Source organism: Suncus etruscus, chromosome 17, assembly GCF_024139225.1.
Source record: "Suncus etruscus isolate mSunEtr1 chromosome 17, mSunEtr1.pri.cur, whole genome shotgun sequence".
Lineage (NCBI taxonomy): Eukaryota > Metazoa > Chordata > Mammalia > Eulipotyphla > Soricidae > Suncus > Suncus etruscus.
In genome coordinates, this window is record NC_064864.1 from 72,003,776 (window position 1) to 72,022,267 (window position 18,492).

General features: G+C 53.0%; 1 protein-coding gene across 2 annotated transcripts in view; it reads left to right on the top strand.

Annotated features, from left to right (window-relative positions):
* Window positions 1–18,492, top strand: part of INPP5A (inositol polyphosphate-5-phosphatase A) — a 59,009-nt gene that overhangs the window by 13,817 nt on the left and 26,700 nt on the right. For both annotated transcript variants that reach the window (XM_049790632.1, XM_049790631.1), the window contains exons 2-4: window positions 3,170–3,211; window positions 4,788–4,888; window positions 5,330–5,417. In XM_049790632.1, the coding sequence (XP_049646589.1) occupies window positions 3,170–3,211; window positions 4,788–4,888; window positions 5,330–5,417 (231 nt within the window). The remainder of the gene's footprint in view (window positions 1–3,169; window positions 3,212–4,787; window positions 4,889–5,329; window positions 5,418–18,492) is intronic.

Consider the following 18,492-nt stretch of genomic DNA (forward strand, 5'->3'; position numbering starts at 1 on the left):
CTTCCAGGGCTTTCAGTTCAGGCCTGTCACTGATGCTTGGAACATTCTCGACTTTTGTTTGATTCTTTCGGTTCTCTTCTCTCCCACTTCTTGCAGCCCCGTTGTTGTGTGCTCTATTGTCTGGGAGTTCTTGCTTCTGGAACCTTCTTCTTGTTTCCACCTGTGCCTGCATCCTTGATGTTGCTGTGGACACCCAGGGGCCTGTTTGGTCTGGGTCAGCCGCATTGCCTGGCACTCCCCTGAACCTTGAGCAGAGTGACTATCCTGTGGGTACTTGGGTGTTGTCCACAACCGTGAGAGTATGAATGGCCCCAAGTCACCAGTTACTGGCTCTCTGCTAACTGCGGGCTGTGTCATGCCAGCCTCATCCTGTTGCACATTTCCTTCTCAACGCAGCAGTGTTGTACCTGTAGTCAAGGTTGTGGCTGTAGTGTGGGGACGGTGTGGGTGTAGTGGGGGGGGATTATGGATGTGGGGGTAGTATCGCTGCGGGTGTTGTGTGGCTGTGAGTTTGGCTGTGGGTTTGGCTATGGCCGTGATATGCCTGTTGTGGGTGCTGTAACTCTGAAAGCTGAACTCAGACAGGCCCTGAGTGTACTGAATCCTGGATGTACTAGCTGTGCTGCTGTGTCCTGGGCACTGGGCAACTCACAGGACTCCCCAAGGGTAGTGCCCATTTGCTCAGAGAGGACTGTGGACTGCTTGCTTGTCCTGCCTCAATCAGCTTCCCAGTCATTGGCTGGGAGACCCCCCCCACCCTACTTTTCCATCCCTTCCCCCTTGCTGGGTCTTGCCCCACTGAGACACCTTGTTTGGAGGAAGGTGCGTGGTGTATGGGAGTACATGTTTGTATATTTGTGTGTTGGTGTTACATTGTTCTGTGGAGTGTTCCTGTGGCTGTATGGTGTGTTTGGGGCTTAGGTGTGTGTGGTATGTATTTGATGGATGGCATGTGTGTGCAGGGAGGGGAGGGGAGGTCTGTATGATGTGTGAGGGGATGAAGTGTTTTGTGGGTGATACTGGGATGTATGTGTATGTATCTGCTATGTGCTGTGTGTGCAAGCACATGTGGTACATATGGTGTGTAGGGTGATATATGTATGACATATAGTGTGGCATGTGGTATGTGTTGTGTGTATTCTGTGTTGTATATGTATATGGTGTGTTCAGCATTGCACTGTGGCATATGTGATATGTGATTAGCATGTGTGGATGAGGTCCTGTTGCAGCACTGTGGTATGACACATGCTTATGGCACATGAGAATGATATGCTGCATCATGTGTGGTGTGACACACATATGGTCCTGCTGTGGCATATGTGCCATGACACACAGACGTAACTGTGTGGATGAGGTCCTGCTGCAGCATGTGGCAGGATGCTGGTTGCTGGTGTGGTCTTTCTGCCCTCTGGCATGTTGGGGAACGTGGGTCCACATGTCTGCACCACACCTTGTACTGTCTCACCTTCCCTTGTGCCCCTCAGAGACCAGGGCTATCGGCACCCCACACAGTGGATAGGGGTTGGCAGGGGAACCTTGCTGCCATCTGTACTGGAACATTCTCTGGCTGTTTGCAGTGCCAGGAGCCCCAGAGAACACATGAGTGTGAGGGGCCGACTTAGGGCAGCCCTAGAAATAACGCTGCACATCTGATGCGTTGAGCACTTTCACCTTTTCCCGGCACTTTCTCATCATTTTTGTCTCTGTGAGATCCTGAGACCAGCAGAGCCTGCTCTGGATTCTGCTGGCCAGGATTATAGATGAGGCCCAGGCTCCATCCACCACACATCCAGGCTAGGACTCGGGGCTGTCTTCACTGCGGGGGTCTGGGTCCCCATGGCAGTGCTCAGGGCTCACTCCAGCTCTGTGCTCTGGGATCACTCCTGGTGCGGTCCATGGTGGGGTGTGGTCCTTGTCATCCATGATGGTGCATGGCCCGGTTGGGTCATGGCCCATGGTGGCTGTGGTTGTTGGTGGGGTTTATGGCATATGGCAGGACACAGGGGACCTGAGGGTTGGAGACTGGAGCCTTTCTCACCCCCCTCAGGAGCCTTTTCTTGACCCTTTCTGCCTTGCTGCCCTCTGGGTGTCCTTAAAACACACACATTCTGCCCTGGAAGGCAGGGAAGAGGGCCCAGGTGTTGCCACTTCCAGGATGGATGCACAGCGCTCTGATCTGAGCCTGGCTGTGGCAAGGGCCTCACTGTCACGTAAGGTTCCCGGAGAGGCACCAGAGGCACCAGTGCACAACAGCCCCGTGTGGCCAGTCTGGTCTCCCACTGCCCAGGCATCTTGCTGGCACCCAGTTGGCCCGGCATGTGCCCCACAACCAGGGCAGCCCAACACGCAGCTCAGCTCTGAGGGGCTGTCTGGAGCCTGGCATGGGCACCACAGCTCTCTGCAGGTCCACGGCAGTGGTGTTAGGAGCTCCTGAGTGGACATGAGCACGAGGGTTTGTGAGCTCGAGGAGTGTGGGCATACGTGAGTGTGAGTCTGAGCTTGTGTGAGAGGCCGTAAATGTGAGAGACTGGGCGTGCGTGTGAGTGATGGAGTGTGGTGTGAGCTCTGAGTATGTACCGAGTGTGAGAGGGTGTGACTGAGTGTGAGGGTGTGAAGGTGTGAAGGTGATAGAAATGAGCCAGGATGAATGAAGGTGTGAATGTGTGTGTGTGAGGGAGAGTGAACATATATGAGTGTGAGTGAAATTCAGTGTTTTGTGTTTGTGGGCGAGTGTGAGGATGTCTGAGTGAGGGGTATGTGTGTAGGACTGTATGAGTGTGGGGTGTCAAGTGAGGGGGAGTGTTACCCCTGCACATCCAGGGTCCCTCGTACTAACTCACCCTCCTCCCACAGCTAACGCACCCCCTACGTCACCTGCTCTGGACCTCAGGACTTGCCTGGCACCTACATACTGCTCTTCTATACATGGCCCTGGTGGGGGGCTGTGCTGGTTGAAGCCTCTCTGGACACCCCTTGCCCTTCCTGGGCTCCCTATCCCCTCAGGACACCCTTGTCCAAGGCTTGCTGCCAGTTCAGTGCCTCCCCACAACCTTCTTGCCCTAAATATCGGCTGTCTCCCTATCTGAGCTGGCCCATTGCGCCATGTTCTCATCTGAGCCCTGTCACCAGGATTGCCCTCGCACCTGACTCGCATCTCCTTTCCTTGCAGCCCGAGAACCTGCAGAAGAACTGGCTTCGGGAATTCTACCAGGTGAGCCCCAGTGTTGGGCGCAAGACCCCATGTCCTGCCTGCAGGGCCAATGCTTGGACCTGGGATGACCTGAGGGCAGGGCTGGGAGAGGAGCCTGGTCTATCACTCACCACCCAGCCACTATGGAGCATGTCAGGCTGCTTCAGGGGCCATGTGTGGATAGTCACTGAGCGGTACATTCAAGCCACTCAGGAGGAAGGGACAGCCCTTCTTGGAGGCCTCACAGATGAGGAAGGTCAGAGGTCAGTATGTCAAGACAGAGAGGTCAGGGGTTAGTGCTCCCATGCCCATCTCTGAGGTCAGGGTTAGGTTCCCTTTCCCTCTTTGAGAAGTGTTCAGTACTTCAGGCCAGTATCAGGTGGTCCTGGGCCTGGAGTGTGGAGGCAGGTTCGTCGCACCTGAACCCCATGTGCCCCAAAGTCTTCCCTGCTGTGACCTTCACAGTCTTCTCAGATACAGGGCTGAGGCAGGCTGGAGCATCTGTCCTGTCCAGGTGCTGGTAGGCCCACCAGAACAGACCTGGGAATGCTGCCAGTGTAGACTGGGGCTTCTATCCCCACCTGCCCCAGTGCCCCCTGCTGGCCACTCTGTGGCCTGAGGTAGGACTAGTGCTGTCCTGGGAAACATCTGGGGTGACCTGAAAGCCTGAAAAGCAGGTATCACTCCTGTCAGGGGATTGAATGTGGCCTCGCAGGAGCTCCAGGGGCTGTGGGCACAGGACCCGACCCTCTCCAACTCTCCCCAGAAGCCTGGGCCACAGCCCCCAATGTCCGGCCTCAACTCCTTTTTCGGGCAAGCAGAGGCCCCTGCTGTGGCCTGAGCTATTTTTACTGCCGGGCGTGTGGGCCAAGTGCCAAGAGCTGTTTGCCGTGACAGCACGGCCAGAACCTCCATCTTCTCGGACATCTTGGCCAGGGATGCGTCTGGGCTCGTTTCCCTGCTACTCAGACTCGTCCAGGAGCTGCTGATCCAGGGATGCCTGCCCGGCTGGTACCCAGAGCCGGGGACCCCCTCAGCCAATTAGGGACTCCCGGGCTCCCGCCCACTGGAACAGGGGCAGACAGGCTCTGTCCACTGGGAATTACTGGCCGAGGAAGGGGCTTCCTGTTAAGCCATAGCAGCTGCAGAGCCCTCCCGAGCAGCAGGTTGGGGCCTGGAACAGCCACAGAGAACCCTGAGCAGGCCACTGCAAAAACCACATGTCTGTGGAGCAGGGCCATTGTGTCACTCAGGGATCAGTGTCCCACCACAACCTGCCCGTATGGAGCTAGCTCTGTGGTTTGGCATCAGGTGGGCACCAGGGACTGCACAGTCCTGAGCCCTTCTTTTATAACTTGAGCTCTCAGGACCACTGTGCCCCATGTCCCTGTTAGGTTCTTGCTCAGGAGCGCAAGCTGGGGATCCCTTCTGTGTTCTAGAGAGCCTGGTGGCCACGGGACAGCACTACCCTTCCCCCTGACCCAACCTGGTCCTTTCCCACCCTGATCCCACCTTACCTCTGTCCTGCCCTGACCCTTCCTGACCTCTTCCCTGACCCTTGACCTGTCCAACTGACCCCATCCTATGCCCTCTGCAGGTCATCCATACGCACATGCCACACTTCCTGGCCCTGCACTGCCAGGAGTTTGGGGGAAAGAACTACGAGGCGTCCATGGCCCATGTGGACAAGTTTGTCAAGTGAGTCTTACCAGGCACCTTCTGTGGGAGCTCTGGGATAGGTGGGAGCTCGAAGCAGTATGATTGCAGCAGTCAGGTGCCCATATGGGGGTGCAGGGGTCACTTCCAGGGTCACAGAGTGTAGGTCACAGTGCGTGCAGAGGTCATGCAGGTGCAGGGATCACATGGGTTCAAGGGCCATGGGGGGATAGGGGTCACATGGGAGTAGGGGCCTTAGGGTTCAGGGGTAACAGGGTGCTGTCCCCACCCTATCTTACTCCCAGACATGCTGTGGACAGTCTAACAGGGCTGCTGCCTATCCTTTGGTGTTGCCTGCTTCATCCCCAGGCCCCAGGGTACCTACCCCAGAAGTGTCTCTTTTGGACCCTCAGTGGCCCCTCCACTGACCCCAGGGCCAGCCCTGGGGGCACTAACCAGCCCCTTTCCCCTGCTTGCTTGCAGAGAGCTGCTGTCAAGCGATGCCATGAAGGAGTACAACAGGGCCCGTGTCTACCTGGATGAGAACTACAAGTCCCAGGAGCACTTCACAGTGAGTCCTCACCCTGCATCGGTCACTGTGCAGGGGGCAGGCTTCATAGCACCTGGAGGAGACCCTGGGAGGGACAGACAGGTGGGGTGAAAGTGGCCACGCCTGAGTTCCCTTACTGCCCCTGGACACCACCAGCAGTGGCTGAGGTGAGACTGTGTCATACACAGGAGGGCATTTCAGGGTGTGTGGAGCCTCACGCAGCAGCCAGAGTGGCACCGAGACTGAGTGGGGGCAGCCACATTGCAGGAACCAGAGACCATGTGTCTGTTGGCCTTTCTGTCTCCTGCTCTGCACCAGGAGGGCTGTGTAGCCATGGCCCTTGGACTCGTGAGTACTGTTAGCATGGCCTGGCCTGGCACCTTTTCCATGGCTGGTGTGAATCTCACACGCATCTCATGATTTCCACAAGTGTGTCGTCAGAGCAGAAAAACACAAGCACTTCTGGAACATTCTGAGATCCTTGGGCAGACAGGAAATGGGAGCACATCCCAGGGAAGGGCCGCAGGCCTGTGTCTTGGAAGCAGGCTCTCCTCAAACATGGTTGACAGGGTACTGCGAGGCTAGTGGCTACAGACAATGGGTCCTGGGTGTAAATTCACCCCATGCGCCATATCTCCAAGCCCAGGTGAATGAATCAGGGTCACACAGGAAACAATCCAGACCAGGCTGAGGGTGAAACACATTTAGTCTGGCACTCTTCTACCTAGCATGGAACTTACTGCCTGGCAGAACTACCATTTTTATTGAGTACAGAGATCACCCCTGGATGGGGCAATAAATCCACACGGGTTTGCAAGTAAGACTATCTTTGTTTTGGGTGAAACCAAGTTGTAAACAAACAGAACAAAGAAACTAGGAATAAGTTTTGTTTTAGGTAAAATAAGGTGTAAGCCAACAAATTCCCCTTTTTGTTCAAAAAAATTGAAGGGGACATAAGCCATGTTCTATTGTTCTCTACTAGAGGCAGGAACCCCAGATCAAAATTTGCAAAAGTGGTTATTTTGCATAGGCACAGTAAAAGTTGGTTGTAATAACATCAGATTTTAAACTGGATACATCAATCTCAAAATAATCAGCTTTTGTCATATCTTTTCACATCTCACAACACTTTTCATAGACTTCTCTGAACCTTTCTGCAGATACACTTAATTGCAATTGTTTTGTTTTGGGGTCACATCTGGCACCGTGCAGGGGTTCCTCCTGGCTCTGTGCTCAGAAATCGCTCCTGGCAGTCTCGGGACCATATGGGATGCCAGGATTTGAACCACCGTCCTTCTGCTTGCAAGGCAAACGCCCTACCTCCATGCTATCTCTCCGGCCCCAATTAGAAAATTCTTAAACATTCTTATACCAAGCACTGTAATACAAGTCTAGAACATTTGAGTTCCTTTTCATAAACTTCATTAAACAAAAATCACAAGAACATTTCCACAGGTATATAGAGTATGAAGATAAGTTTGCTAAAACATTCTTATAATGAGTACTGCTGATACTGTTAATAATAGTCTGTAATATCCAGGTTCCTTTTCCATCTACTTCTGTGGACAAAGAGATCAGAACACTTATGCAGACATAATTTGAGAATAAGTTGCTACATAAGATACACAATAAAACATCATAGCAATTGAGAAACATTCACTAGGATATCTGAGAACTTTCAAAACTCTAACATGCATTTTCCCAGAATTGTGAAAACAAATATTAAAGCACTAATGTTAGATACAAAATTTTCTGTTAGCAATGGGGCTTAGAACAAAAAAATAAGATCCGTACAGATATAACACAATTTAACTAGCAAGACAGTGACTGATGCAAATAGTCAAGAAATTTAACCTGAACCAAAGTTAAGATGCTGGAAGTTCTGAAAAACAGCTTCTCCTTTACTGGTCTTCAACTGGTCTTGGATCCTACATCTTCTCAATGTTCACCTTCTGTGTTAGGCTGCCAATGTCATCTGGGCTGGAATCTGGGTTGAGGAGAATCCACTCCTCTGCCTGCTACCGGTCCCTTTCCAAGGAGATTTCTTTCTGGCTTTTTTCCAATCAGTGACCTCTACTTCCAGTTTGGGAGGCTGTGGTCCTCAAAAAGGCACCTTTGATAGGAGAAAGGTCAGGTGGTTAGGCCTCTGAGGGGAGCTCCAAATTTCAGCTCTCCCCCCTTCATTTCTAGTGTATGTCCCACCTGAAGGAGCCTCCACCATGTTCAGAACAAACACCACATATGCTCTGGGCTCTCTGTTCTCAATCCAGCTTAAGAAAGCCATGACAAGCCACCTTAAGTCCGAAGCACTCACCGTTGTTGCAGTTTTCTTCTTGGGTCCAGGGTTTAAGTCAGTCCCTGTTTGGGCGCCAGTTGTAAAATCACCCCATGCACCATATCTCCAAGCCCAGGTGAATGAGTCTGAATCAGGGTCACACAAGAAATAATCCAGATCAGGCTGAAGGTGAAACACGTTTGGTCTGGCAGTCTTCTCCATAGTAACGAGCTCCTCCTGCCTGCCTGCCAGCACTACTGTTTTGAGTTTTAAGTACAGAGATTATCCCTGGGTAGGGCAGTAAACCCACCCAGGTTTTTTTTTTGTTTTTTTTTTTTTTTTTTTTTTTTTTTGGGCCACACCCAGTGATGCTCAGGGGTTACTCCTGGCTATGCACTCAGAAGTCGCTCCTGGCTTGGGGGACCATATGGGACACCGGGGGATCAAACCTCGGTCCATCCAAGACTAGCGCAGGCAAGGCAGGCACCTTACCTCTAGCGCCACTGCCCGGCCCAACCCACCCAGGTTTACTAGACAAGTTTGTTTCGGGTGAAACCAAGTTGTAAACAAACAGAAACCAGGGATAAATTTTGTTTTAGGTAAAATAAGGTGTAACCCAACATTGGGAGTCCTCACACACATGACACCTCCCAGTTCTGGGACCCCACACGCACATGTACACACAGACAAGCCAATGACTCTCTGTGTATACTTCCCACACAATCTTGCATCACAAACTTACTTCACACATGCCCACTCACTACATACCTGCATCACCTTGTTACGCATTGCATGTACCCACAATCACACACTTCCTGCACACCTGCACCACATACTTGTCGCACAATGCACTTACTATAAACATGCTCACTTACTACACTACGTGTGCACGTGTGTGAATTTACATGTATTCATACCACATGCGCAGTGTACTTATAACACGTGCATGCGTACATACTGCATCCATACATAGTACTTATGTGTGTACATACATTTACTGCATGCTTGCACCCTTCCTGGACACCACACACTTTTCCATACGAAGCCCACTAGTACACTATGTACTCCTGCTTAGACTCACCTCACAGTATCTCACTAACATGCTCACGCAGTCACGGATTTTCATTCACACATGCACACACAATCACTGCGTTCACCTAGTTAATGCATTTTATTCATACACACACAGTCATAGCATCTAATTCACGTACATACAGGGCCTCCACTCCTGTTTCCACGCTCTCACATGCGTCCCGAACTGGGCTGGCGTTCAGAGCTCACAATGCCCCCTAGGAACTGCTCCATGTCCCTGCTGAGGTCTTGGGTTCCTGGACTCTTGAGAGGAGTCCCGTGGCCAAGTAGGCAGATCAAACAGTGCCCGGGCCTGCTGCCCACCCACGCACAGGTCTGCTGTCTAATAAGGTGGCCGTGGCTCCAGTGGGGATAGTACTGCTAGGCCCCATCCTAGCAGGCAGGGTGTGGCCACCTAGAAGCTGGTATGGGATCTGCCTTCCAGGGGGCCCACTTCAGCCTGGCGGCCTCTGGTGGTCAGAAGGAGTGAGATTAATGGGACTGAGCGATATTTTTAGCTGACTGTGGTTCAAATAATAGGCCGTTAATTGAGAAAGGAAATTAAAATGAATTTGTCTTGTACATAAATGCTGTCATGCGCTCTAATAGGAACCAGACAATGGTGCCCTGTTCCCAGAAAGAGCTTGAACCTGAAGCTGCTCCTGGCAGCAGCCTGCTGGGGGTGGTGGTGCTGTGGGGCCACTGTGAATGCGGGGAAATTTCTGGGCAGGGATGTTGCACTACTAGAGTGTCATTGTGGCTAGAGGAGCTGCCTGAACTGCAGGGATTCCACCTGGAAGGGGGCCTGTGAGCCGGGCTGTTGCAGAGCCGCAGGAGGCTGCAGGGAGCAAATGTACCAGACGGTGGCGCCAAAGCAGCATCTACGTGGATATCAACGCTGAGGCGCCAAAACATTACTGAACCTTTAGACTAATTCTGGATAGTCCCTGGGAGAGTCCTGGTTCTGGTTCCGATGCCGTGGGTCCCGATGCGATGGATCCTGATGCTATGGTTCCATTGCAGTGGGTCCCAATAATGTGGGTCCTGGTGCTCTTGGTCCCAGTGCTTTGGGCATCAATGGTCTCTGGTCCTGATGTTGTGGGATCTGATGCTGTGAGTCTGGTGCTGATGGTGCCGTGGGTGCCAGTGCTCTGGTCCTAATGCTGTTGGTCCTGATGCTGTGGGACCCAGTGCTGTGCGTGCCTGTGCTCTGATCCTGATGATTTGGATCCTGATATTGTGGGACCTGATACTTTGGGACCTGTTGTTGAGGATCCCGTGCTCTGGTCCTGATGCTGTGGTTCCTGGTGCCAGTGGTCTGATACTTGTGCTATGGGCCCAGTTGCTGTGAATCACAATGCTCTGGGTCCAGATGTGAATCCCGATGCTGTGGTCTGGTGCCTTGGTACCTGATGCTTTGGGTCATGATGCTGTAGGACCTGGAACTGTGGGTCCTGTTGCTGTGGGTTCCAATGCTGTGAGTCCTAATACTGTGAGTCCTGGTACTGTGGTTCCTCCTGCTCTGGTCCCAGGCTTGTGGGTCTTGATCCTGTGGGTCCTGATGATGTGTTCCCAATGCTGCAGTTCCCGATGTTGTGAGTTCCGATGCTGTGGGTCCCTGTGCTGTGGGTCTCGATTCTTTGGGTCCTCTTGCTGTGAGTCCTGATACTGTGGATCCCGATGCTGTGGGTACCAATGCTATGTTGTCTATCTTGTCTTCTCCCAGTGTTCTGGGTCCTGGTGCTACATGGCCAATGCTGCTGGTCTAGCACCATTCTTGTGAGGTAGCCCACCGTGGTAACCTGGTGTTCCTCAGTTGTGCCCACTGAAGGTTTTAACCCTTCAGAACAGGCTGGGCAGGTCCCAGGACACTCAGCCCACTGGTAGCAATAAAGAGCCCTGTGGAGTACAACCCAGAGTGGCCCTAGGAGCTTCACTGCTGCCCTCTGTGCCCTGTGACCTGGTTACTTAGAACTGGGTAGTGCCCTCTGTGGTGCTGCCCTGAATAAGACCTAGCAATCCTGCTCATTGCCTGGCAGGAGCTGTGGAACACAACCCTTAACACTCAGGTGCTCCATGACCTTGGAAGCAAATGGGAGCCTCCTAGACAGGGAGGAGCAGAGGGGAGACCAGAAGCCTCAGCTGGACTCCTGCATGACTCCACTACCCAAGTGTCACCTTGACCTGCCAGTGACTGCTGCTCACTGAGAGCCTCAAGTGTTTTGCAGCTCATCTGCACTGCTGCCTCTGCCAGACAGTTCATGAACCATGTACCCATGGGCTCCAGTGCCCCTCAGGGTGGGCCTTCACTCCTCTTACTCCCATCACCTGTGACCCCCTTACTCTCCCACTCAAGACCCTTCACTCATAACCCTTCCATGACTCCACCATGACTTCTCACTCCCCTCACCCATAAACCCCTCACTCTCCCACCCATGACCCCTCAATCCCCACACCCATGACCTCTTACTCACTCCCTCTCACCCATGATCCCCCCCCCAGCCCAGTCCCTGCCAGTCCTGGGAAAGGTTTGGGAACCCTCTGGCCTGGCCCTGACCTGACCTGGGCACCTGCTACAGGTTATACCAGCAGCTGTCCTGCCCTTGAAGGCCTCCTCTGAGTCCTTAGGAGCCAGTAGGTCAGGGAAGTCGGTGGAATTTGCTGCTGGCCTGCGGAAACTCTGTGGTGGGTCCCCATGAGCGGCCTGGAGCCCCCCTTCCAGCCACCTGATGAAGTGAGGGCTCCAGATTGGTTTGAGAGTGAGCCCAGTGCCCCATCCTCGCGACTGGGCACACGTGGCGTCCTGTGGGATAGCGCGGTGTCGGGGCGGCCGTGAAGGTGAAGCTGTCGTATCGATCTTTTTAGCACTGAAATATGAGCCACTTTGCTCCACTCCCGCTGCTGTGATGTGAAAAATAATAACTCGGATCCAAATTAAAAACATCGATCGGGGAAGGTGCGGAAAGTAAATAACCCTCCAGAAGTTTCCGGGGCAGCCGAGAAATGGGGCTCAGCAATAAATGTGTCGCTCGCTGGGGCCCAGGGCTCCAGGCCTGTTTTTTCTTTGAATTGATTTTTCATTATTTACTTCCTAAAAGTGCTGGGACTCGAGCACACAGTGAGCCCCAGCATTTGGGCGGTGATTTCTCCCGGCTCCTGAGGCGCTGCTAATCCACTGCCTCATTGATTGATCGATCTTTGACTTGGTGACCCGCCCTGCCTTCTTCGGGGGCCCATCAGATCAGTCATGCTGGACTCCCCAGAGTCCCTCCCACCAGCTGCAGCTGGGGGACCCTGGCCCAAGTCCTTCCAGTGGCTGCCCTATGCACCAGGGAACATGGAAAGTCCACATGCCCTCACCCCCTGAAGCCCCCAGGCCATGGTGGAGACCAGGACCCCAGAGCTACAGGACATGGGGAAGCTTTGCCAGGGCCCCCACTGCAGGGCCAGGACGGCTAAGACAAGAGGCTGGTGGAGACAAGGCAGCTGGTGAATGTGAGTGAGCTATGCCTGGGACTTAGGGACTAGAGCCCCCACAGGGTCCTATGCCACTTCCTATAGGTAGGACAGTGGGCGGGGTTAGCTTGAGCAGGTCATGAGAGGATCTTCTGTGAGCAGGGCTAGTAGTGGATGTGTTATGAGTGGGTCTTCTGTAGGTGTGACCTGTGAGGGGCTGTGGGCAGGGTTAAAAGGCCTGTTGTGCATGGGCCTTGTAAGGGTAGGCGAGATCTGTTGGCTATGGGCGGAGTTACTGATGGGATCGTGGGCATGGCCTGTGGGACTCTGGGTGGGGTTATGTCAGGTTTGTGGGCGTGGCCTGTGGGGCTATAGGTGGGGTTAATATGGGCGTGTATCATAGGCTTGGTCTTTGGGGTTGTGGGTGTGGCTATATTGGTTTGTGTTTCTGTTTTGTTTTGTTTTGTTTTGGCTTTTGGGTCACACCCAGCAAATCTCAGGGGTTACTCCTGGCTCTCTGCTCAAAAATCGCTCCTACTGGGGCTGGGCGGTGGCGCTAAAGGTAAGGTGCCTGCCTTGCCTGCGCTAGCCTTGGATGGACCGAGGTTCGATCCCCCGGCGTCCCATAGGGTCCCCCAAGCCAGGAGCGACTTCTGAGTGCATAGCCAGGAGTAACCCCTGAGCGTCACCGGGTGTGGCCCAAAAACCAAAAAAAAAAAAAAAAAAAAAAAATCGCTCCTGCCACTCTCGGGGGACCATATGGGATGCCAGGTTTCAAAGCACCATCCTTCTGCATGCAAGGCAAACACCTTATCTCCATGCTATCTCTCCGGCCCCAAGTGTGGCTATATTGTGGTGATTAGTGGGACATACTGGTGGGCTTGGTCCCACTGACATGTTCTGTGTGACCTTCCATAACTGATCTCAACAGCCAAGCATGCTCATAGCCAGCTGACCACCTCCCAGGTCCTGAGAGGGCTCAGCTGGAGCTTCGCTTTCTCATGTGGTAACTGACATGTGTATCTCTTCCCAGGAGGAGAGCAATTGGGCATTAAGAGTCAAGAAATACCCCAGGGGCCAGCACAGTGGCGCAGCAGTAGGGTGTTTGCCTTGCATGTGGCTGGCCTAGGACAGACCATGGTTCAATCCCCCAACATCCCATATGGTCCCACAAGCCAGAAGCGATTTCTGAGAACATAGCCAGGAGTAACCCCTGAGCGTCACTGTGTGTGGCCCAAAAACAAAAAACAAACTAACAGAAATCCCAGTGATAATAGCATTGACATATGAGACTCTGTTGCATTAAGCCCTTTGGATAGGCTTTGATGGTGGTGGATGGTGATGAAGGCTAATGGAGGGGCCTTTCTCCTCCAGCCCAGGACCACGTGGCTCCAACCTCTTCCAGCCGGCGGGTATCTGGGTTTAGGAGAGCGGCAGGTAGCAAACTCACAGGCAGGCTTCTTCAGGAGATCACATCTTTATTTGCACTGGCCAACATGTGTGGCCTATATCTAAACCTATTTAAGCACATGCTATCCTGAGCTTGCCCTAGTCTTAGCTTCTTTCAGCCATCTCTCCTCCTGCCCTTTCTCCAACCTCCATCCATGCAAATCCCCTCTGCCCCTGAGGCCAAACCTTTTTGTTACCTACCAAAGACCCCGCCCAGACATGGGCAGGTCTTTCTTGTAAGTAAGGTTACACTGGACGATTGGGGGGGTGGGGTTACATCTGCCCCTTTTTTCTCAAATCAGATAAAAACAAAAGAGCTTAGGTTCTCTTTTTGTTTTCCTGGCTTCCGCCTATAGCCAAAGGCGGGTAATATTTCCATAGCAACAAGTTTAAAGTGAAAATTAACATATCACCCTTTTCCATAAACATACCTTTTCTGCAAAATACACCTGTAACTTAAAATTTTCTTAATACTTATTTAACCAAGCACTATCCTGGAACTTCCTAGTTCCTATTTCTTTTAATGCTATATGACCTTTTTCCTGGAACTTTAATGTTCCTATTAACCTTACCCTAAATACATAAGTACAGAACATACTTTTTTTTTTTTTTTTTTTTTTTGGTTTTTCGGGCCACACCCGTTAGATGCTCAGGGGTTACTCCTGGCTACGCGCTCAGAAATTACCCCTGGCTTGGGGGGACCATATGGGACGCTGGGGGATCGAACCGTGGTCCTTTCCTTGGCTAGCGCTTGCAAGGCAGACACCTTACCTCTAGCGCCACCTCGCCGGCCCCCAGAACATACATTTTGAAAACAGGCTAATATGTCAAAATACACAGTAAAACATTTTGCAATTGAGAACATTAACTATGGAAAACTATAAAGCACATTTAAATTGGCAAGAAAATGACTTAAATCAAGAGATACACCTGAAACAAAGTTATATGCAGGTGGTTTGAAATGAAAATTTTCAAGACTCTTCAGAAGAAATGACACCAACTCTCCCTGGGGAGTGCCATACTGCTGAGGGAAGGGGCACTGTGCTCACTTACAGATGAGCATCACATTCACGTACCCGAATGGCATCCCTCTAGCGTGTGGGCCAGGCACCACACTCACATACAGGGAGGCCATTGCTCCTAAGGTCTTATCCCCGGACTGAGCTGGATCTCTGCATTAGTGGCAGAATCCTGCCTTTCTGTAGTCCTCCATGGCTGTGCTCAGACCATCTGGGCACTTCCAGGTCCTGTACTGAGCAGGAGAGCATTGAAACAAGGAGGTTCCCTGGCACTGTCATTTGTTGTGGATCTGCAATGCCTATGGGCCAGTTATGGAAGCAGGGCCTGATGTCAGGCCAGGTGGAAATGTCTGGGAACTGTCCAAGTGTCCAAGTGCCATCAGGTCCCAAACAGCATCCCATAAGGCCACAATGTCCTGGGCTGGGAGATGCAGAGGCATCTAGAAAGGCCAAGGATGTGGGACTGTGGCAGCCAAGTTCTCCAGCTGAGATGCTCACCTGTATGGCTCTTCTGCCCCATGACCCCAGAACCCATTCCTGTATGTCAAGGCCCCTGCCTTCCTTCCCTGTCCCAGCCTCATTCCTTGAGGTCTCCCAGCACAGGAAGAAGAGAACCCTTCCCAGGTGGTCTGAGTGTCACCTCAACTCTCCCTCCAGTCTTAGAATGTCCCTCCCCAGAGCATGGCCCAACACACACAGCCCTGGGCATTGACACAACCTATACTTGCACCCAAATTGGCACCTGCTCAACCTGGCAGAGGGTCTGGTTAGGGTCAAGACGATCCTTGGGGACCCTTTCAGCCTGGCGCTGACACAGCTGTATCCCTCCTCCTGCGTCCCCCCGCTGCACCTGCTGTGTTTGACCACCCTTTGCTACCCCTTTCCTGGTCACATGCCACCTGCATCCAGGATTTCGAGTACCCCTCGGCCCCAATTTGGCTTTCAGGTGCTTTCGTCAAATGTGGCCAGACTGAAGGGCACATAACCCTGACCAGGTGCCCCTGAAGCAACAGAGTTGGGAGGCCATGGGCACTTGTTAGAGCGTTTAACAGAAGAATCACTGAAGCTGCATGTAGGGACAAGAGCCCTGGCCAGATGTGCTGTAAGTGAAACCTGGTTCCCATCTTGTGTCTCCCTGGGTCGCTGCTGCCCCGTTCTGTCTGGGGGGAAGGGAGGGGGTAAGCGGCCAGCAGACAGGTCTCCCAGAGCTGCAGTGGTCAGGTGCAATTGCAGGAAGGTTGTTCTCCCGAGACACTGTCCTCTTGCAGAGCTGTGGGATGGTCCCCACTGCCCCACCACAACAGGACAGGGAGCATGGGTTTGCTAACACAAGAACAAGGTCCTCTCAGCCCAAAGCTTCTGGACCCCAAAGGCCACAGCACTTCCGAGAGGGGCAGAATCAGGTCCGTCCACACTATAGAGACAAGTCATACATCTCCTTGTGTTTGTGTCAGAGCGAAACCAGGTCTTGGGGAGCCACACACTGCTCCCCACTTGCCAGAACTGTGTATGTTCGATGTCTGCTGTGTGAACTATGCATGTGCAATATCTGCCTCCATCTGGCTGGGCTTCGTGGTCCCCTAGAGCCTTCTCTGGCCCCTGCAGTGAGCCACGCCCTTGTCTGCCCTCAGCCCTGTGCTTGTCTCCCACCTTGCATCTGCTGGTTGTTCACATGCGTCTAGCGCAGTCACTGGCATCCGTGTCAGAGCCACAGCACCCAGGCAGTGTAGGGTTACAGCATTGCTTGTGGGATTTTTCTGTCTGACAGAGAACAAGTGTTGGGCACAGTGTGCAGGGCCAGGGAGCTGGGTCCCCTGAGGTACACTGGGAAGGCGCCTCGGACACTGGGCTGGGCCGGAAACATGCAACCTCAGCTGCCACAGCCACTTAAAGGGCTTCAGCAGGGCAAACCCGACGCAGCCTGCCACGGCTCCTGAGCTAAGTGTTTTTACCAGCTGACCTTGTTCGAGGGCCCCCCTCGTTCTCATCTATTATCACAGTAATTGAGTTTGTAGCTGCAATTAGATTTCTCCAATTGCGTTATCCTCTTTAGAAATTGGATCGGCACCCCCCCCTCTGCGGGTGGAGGCAGAAGTTAATCCGCTTTGCTCAAACCTCGGGTGGCCCTGTACGGCCGCATCAGGAGGCTCCGTGCCCGCCGTCACCCTGGACACCGTGTAATTTCTCCTCAATCCCTTGTGCAAATAATGACATTTGAATCGAGCATTAACAGGCTTAATTACTTTAAAATTGTCGTTTTAATTTACACTGATATAGTATTGATCACACAAGCAGAGATTAAGCTGTTCAGTGGAGCGGCTGATGGGGAATTAAACGTGGAAGGGCCCTCCAGGGGCCGGCCACCGGGCGCAGACGGAAGAGGGATGGAGAGCCCCGGTAATGAAGTGCCGGCATGCGGCGGCATGAATCTCGGCGGCATGCGGGGATGATGGCACTGGAGAGGTTCAGGTTATTCATTCGCTGCCATGCCCTGACTCTCCGTCATCTATGCACTCGCCCATCTTTATTTATCCAGCAAATTCCCTGGCACTGACCTTTTTGCTAAGTACGTTGAGCCTAGTTGGAGAGATTTTTAGGGTGCAACTTTCATAAGTTACCCCTCCCCATTTCTTTGTTTGTTTGTTTGTTTGTTGTTTTGGGGCTACACTCAGCAGGATTCAGAGGTTACTCCTGGCTCTGTGCTTAGGAATTACTCCTGGCAGGCTCAGGGAAACCTATCAGATACCTGGGATCAAACCCAGGTTGGCTGTGTGCAAGGCAAATGCCCTCCTCACTGTGTTATCGCTCTGACCCCCTCTCCCCATTTTTTTGGGGGGGGGCCACACCCGGTGACGCTCAGGGGTTACTCCTGGCTATGCGCTCAGAAGTCGCTCCTGGCTTGGGGGACCATATGGGACGCCGGGGGATTGAACCGCGGTCCGTCCTAGGCTAGCGCAGGTAAGGCAGGCACCTAACCTCTAGCGCCACCGCCCGCCCCCCCCCCCACTCCCCATTTTAAGTAATGACAAGAACAATTCATTTTCTTGAGGTTTGGATTCAGCCTGTGGGGAACTGAGGTGGGGTAAGGACGGCAGGGACCTACCACCACAACTGTGCTGCCCATATGCCCACACTGACACAGCTCTGCCACCAGACCTGCCTTCTGGGCAGAGCTCTGGGGCTGGTGACCCTGCAGTGACATTTCTTCTCTGAGCTCCACTGGGAACCCCTGTGGTTCGGTAAATGAGCCATGGCAAGGCCAGTCTGGAGCACTGTGTGGTGAGGTACTTGTGAGCCCAGAGCCCTTCGAAGCCAGGGTCCAGGCAGTGCTCCAACACCAGTGTGGGTCAGTGGAGCTGCGGGGGATGGTTAGGATGTGGCAGTGATGAGCACCAGGCTGAGGGTGGGGACCCGAACACAGTGCTTGCTAACACTGTGACCTGAGACTTCTTCAAACCCATGTGGCAGGAAATCAGTGTCCAACTGTGCTCTAGGACTGACCTCTGTGGGAGCACCCATGGCAGGGCCCTGTGGTACTGTGTCCAGCAGTCATGATGGGAGATGCCACTACCTCCTTCCATCGGGGTTGGGGGGCACAGCAGAGTAGCCAGTTATCGTTGGATGGGAGAAGCACCTAAAGGGCAGGTCTGGCTGAAACTCACTGAGGCACGAAGGAGGGGGGCTCGGGAGACACTTTAAGTTGGTAGAAGGAATCCCAGTACCTGAAGAGGCATAGAGAGTGTGCTGGGAGGTGAGCTCCAGCGCCTGGCATCCTCCCAGTCTAATCGGAATTTAAAAATCAATTAAGCTTCCAGCCGCATCATGA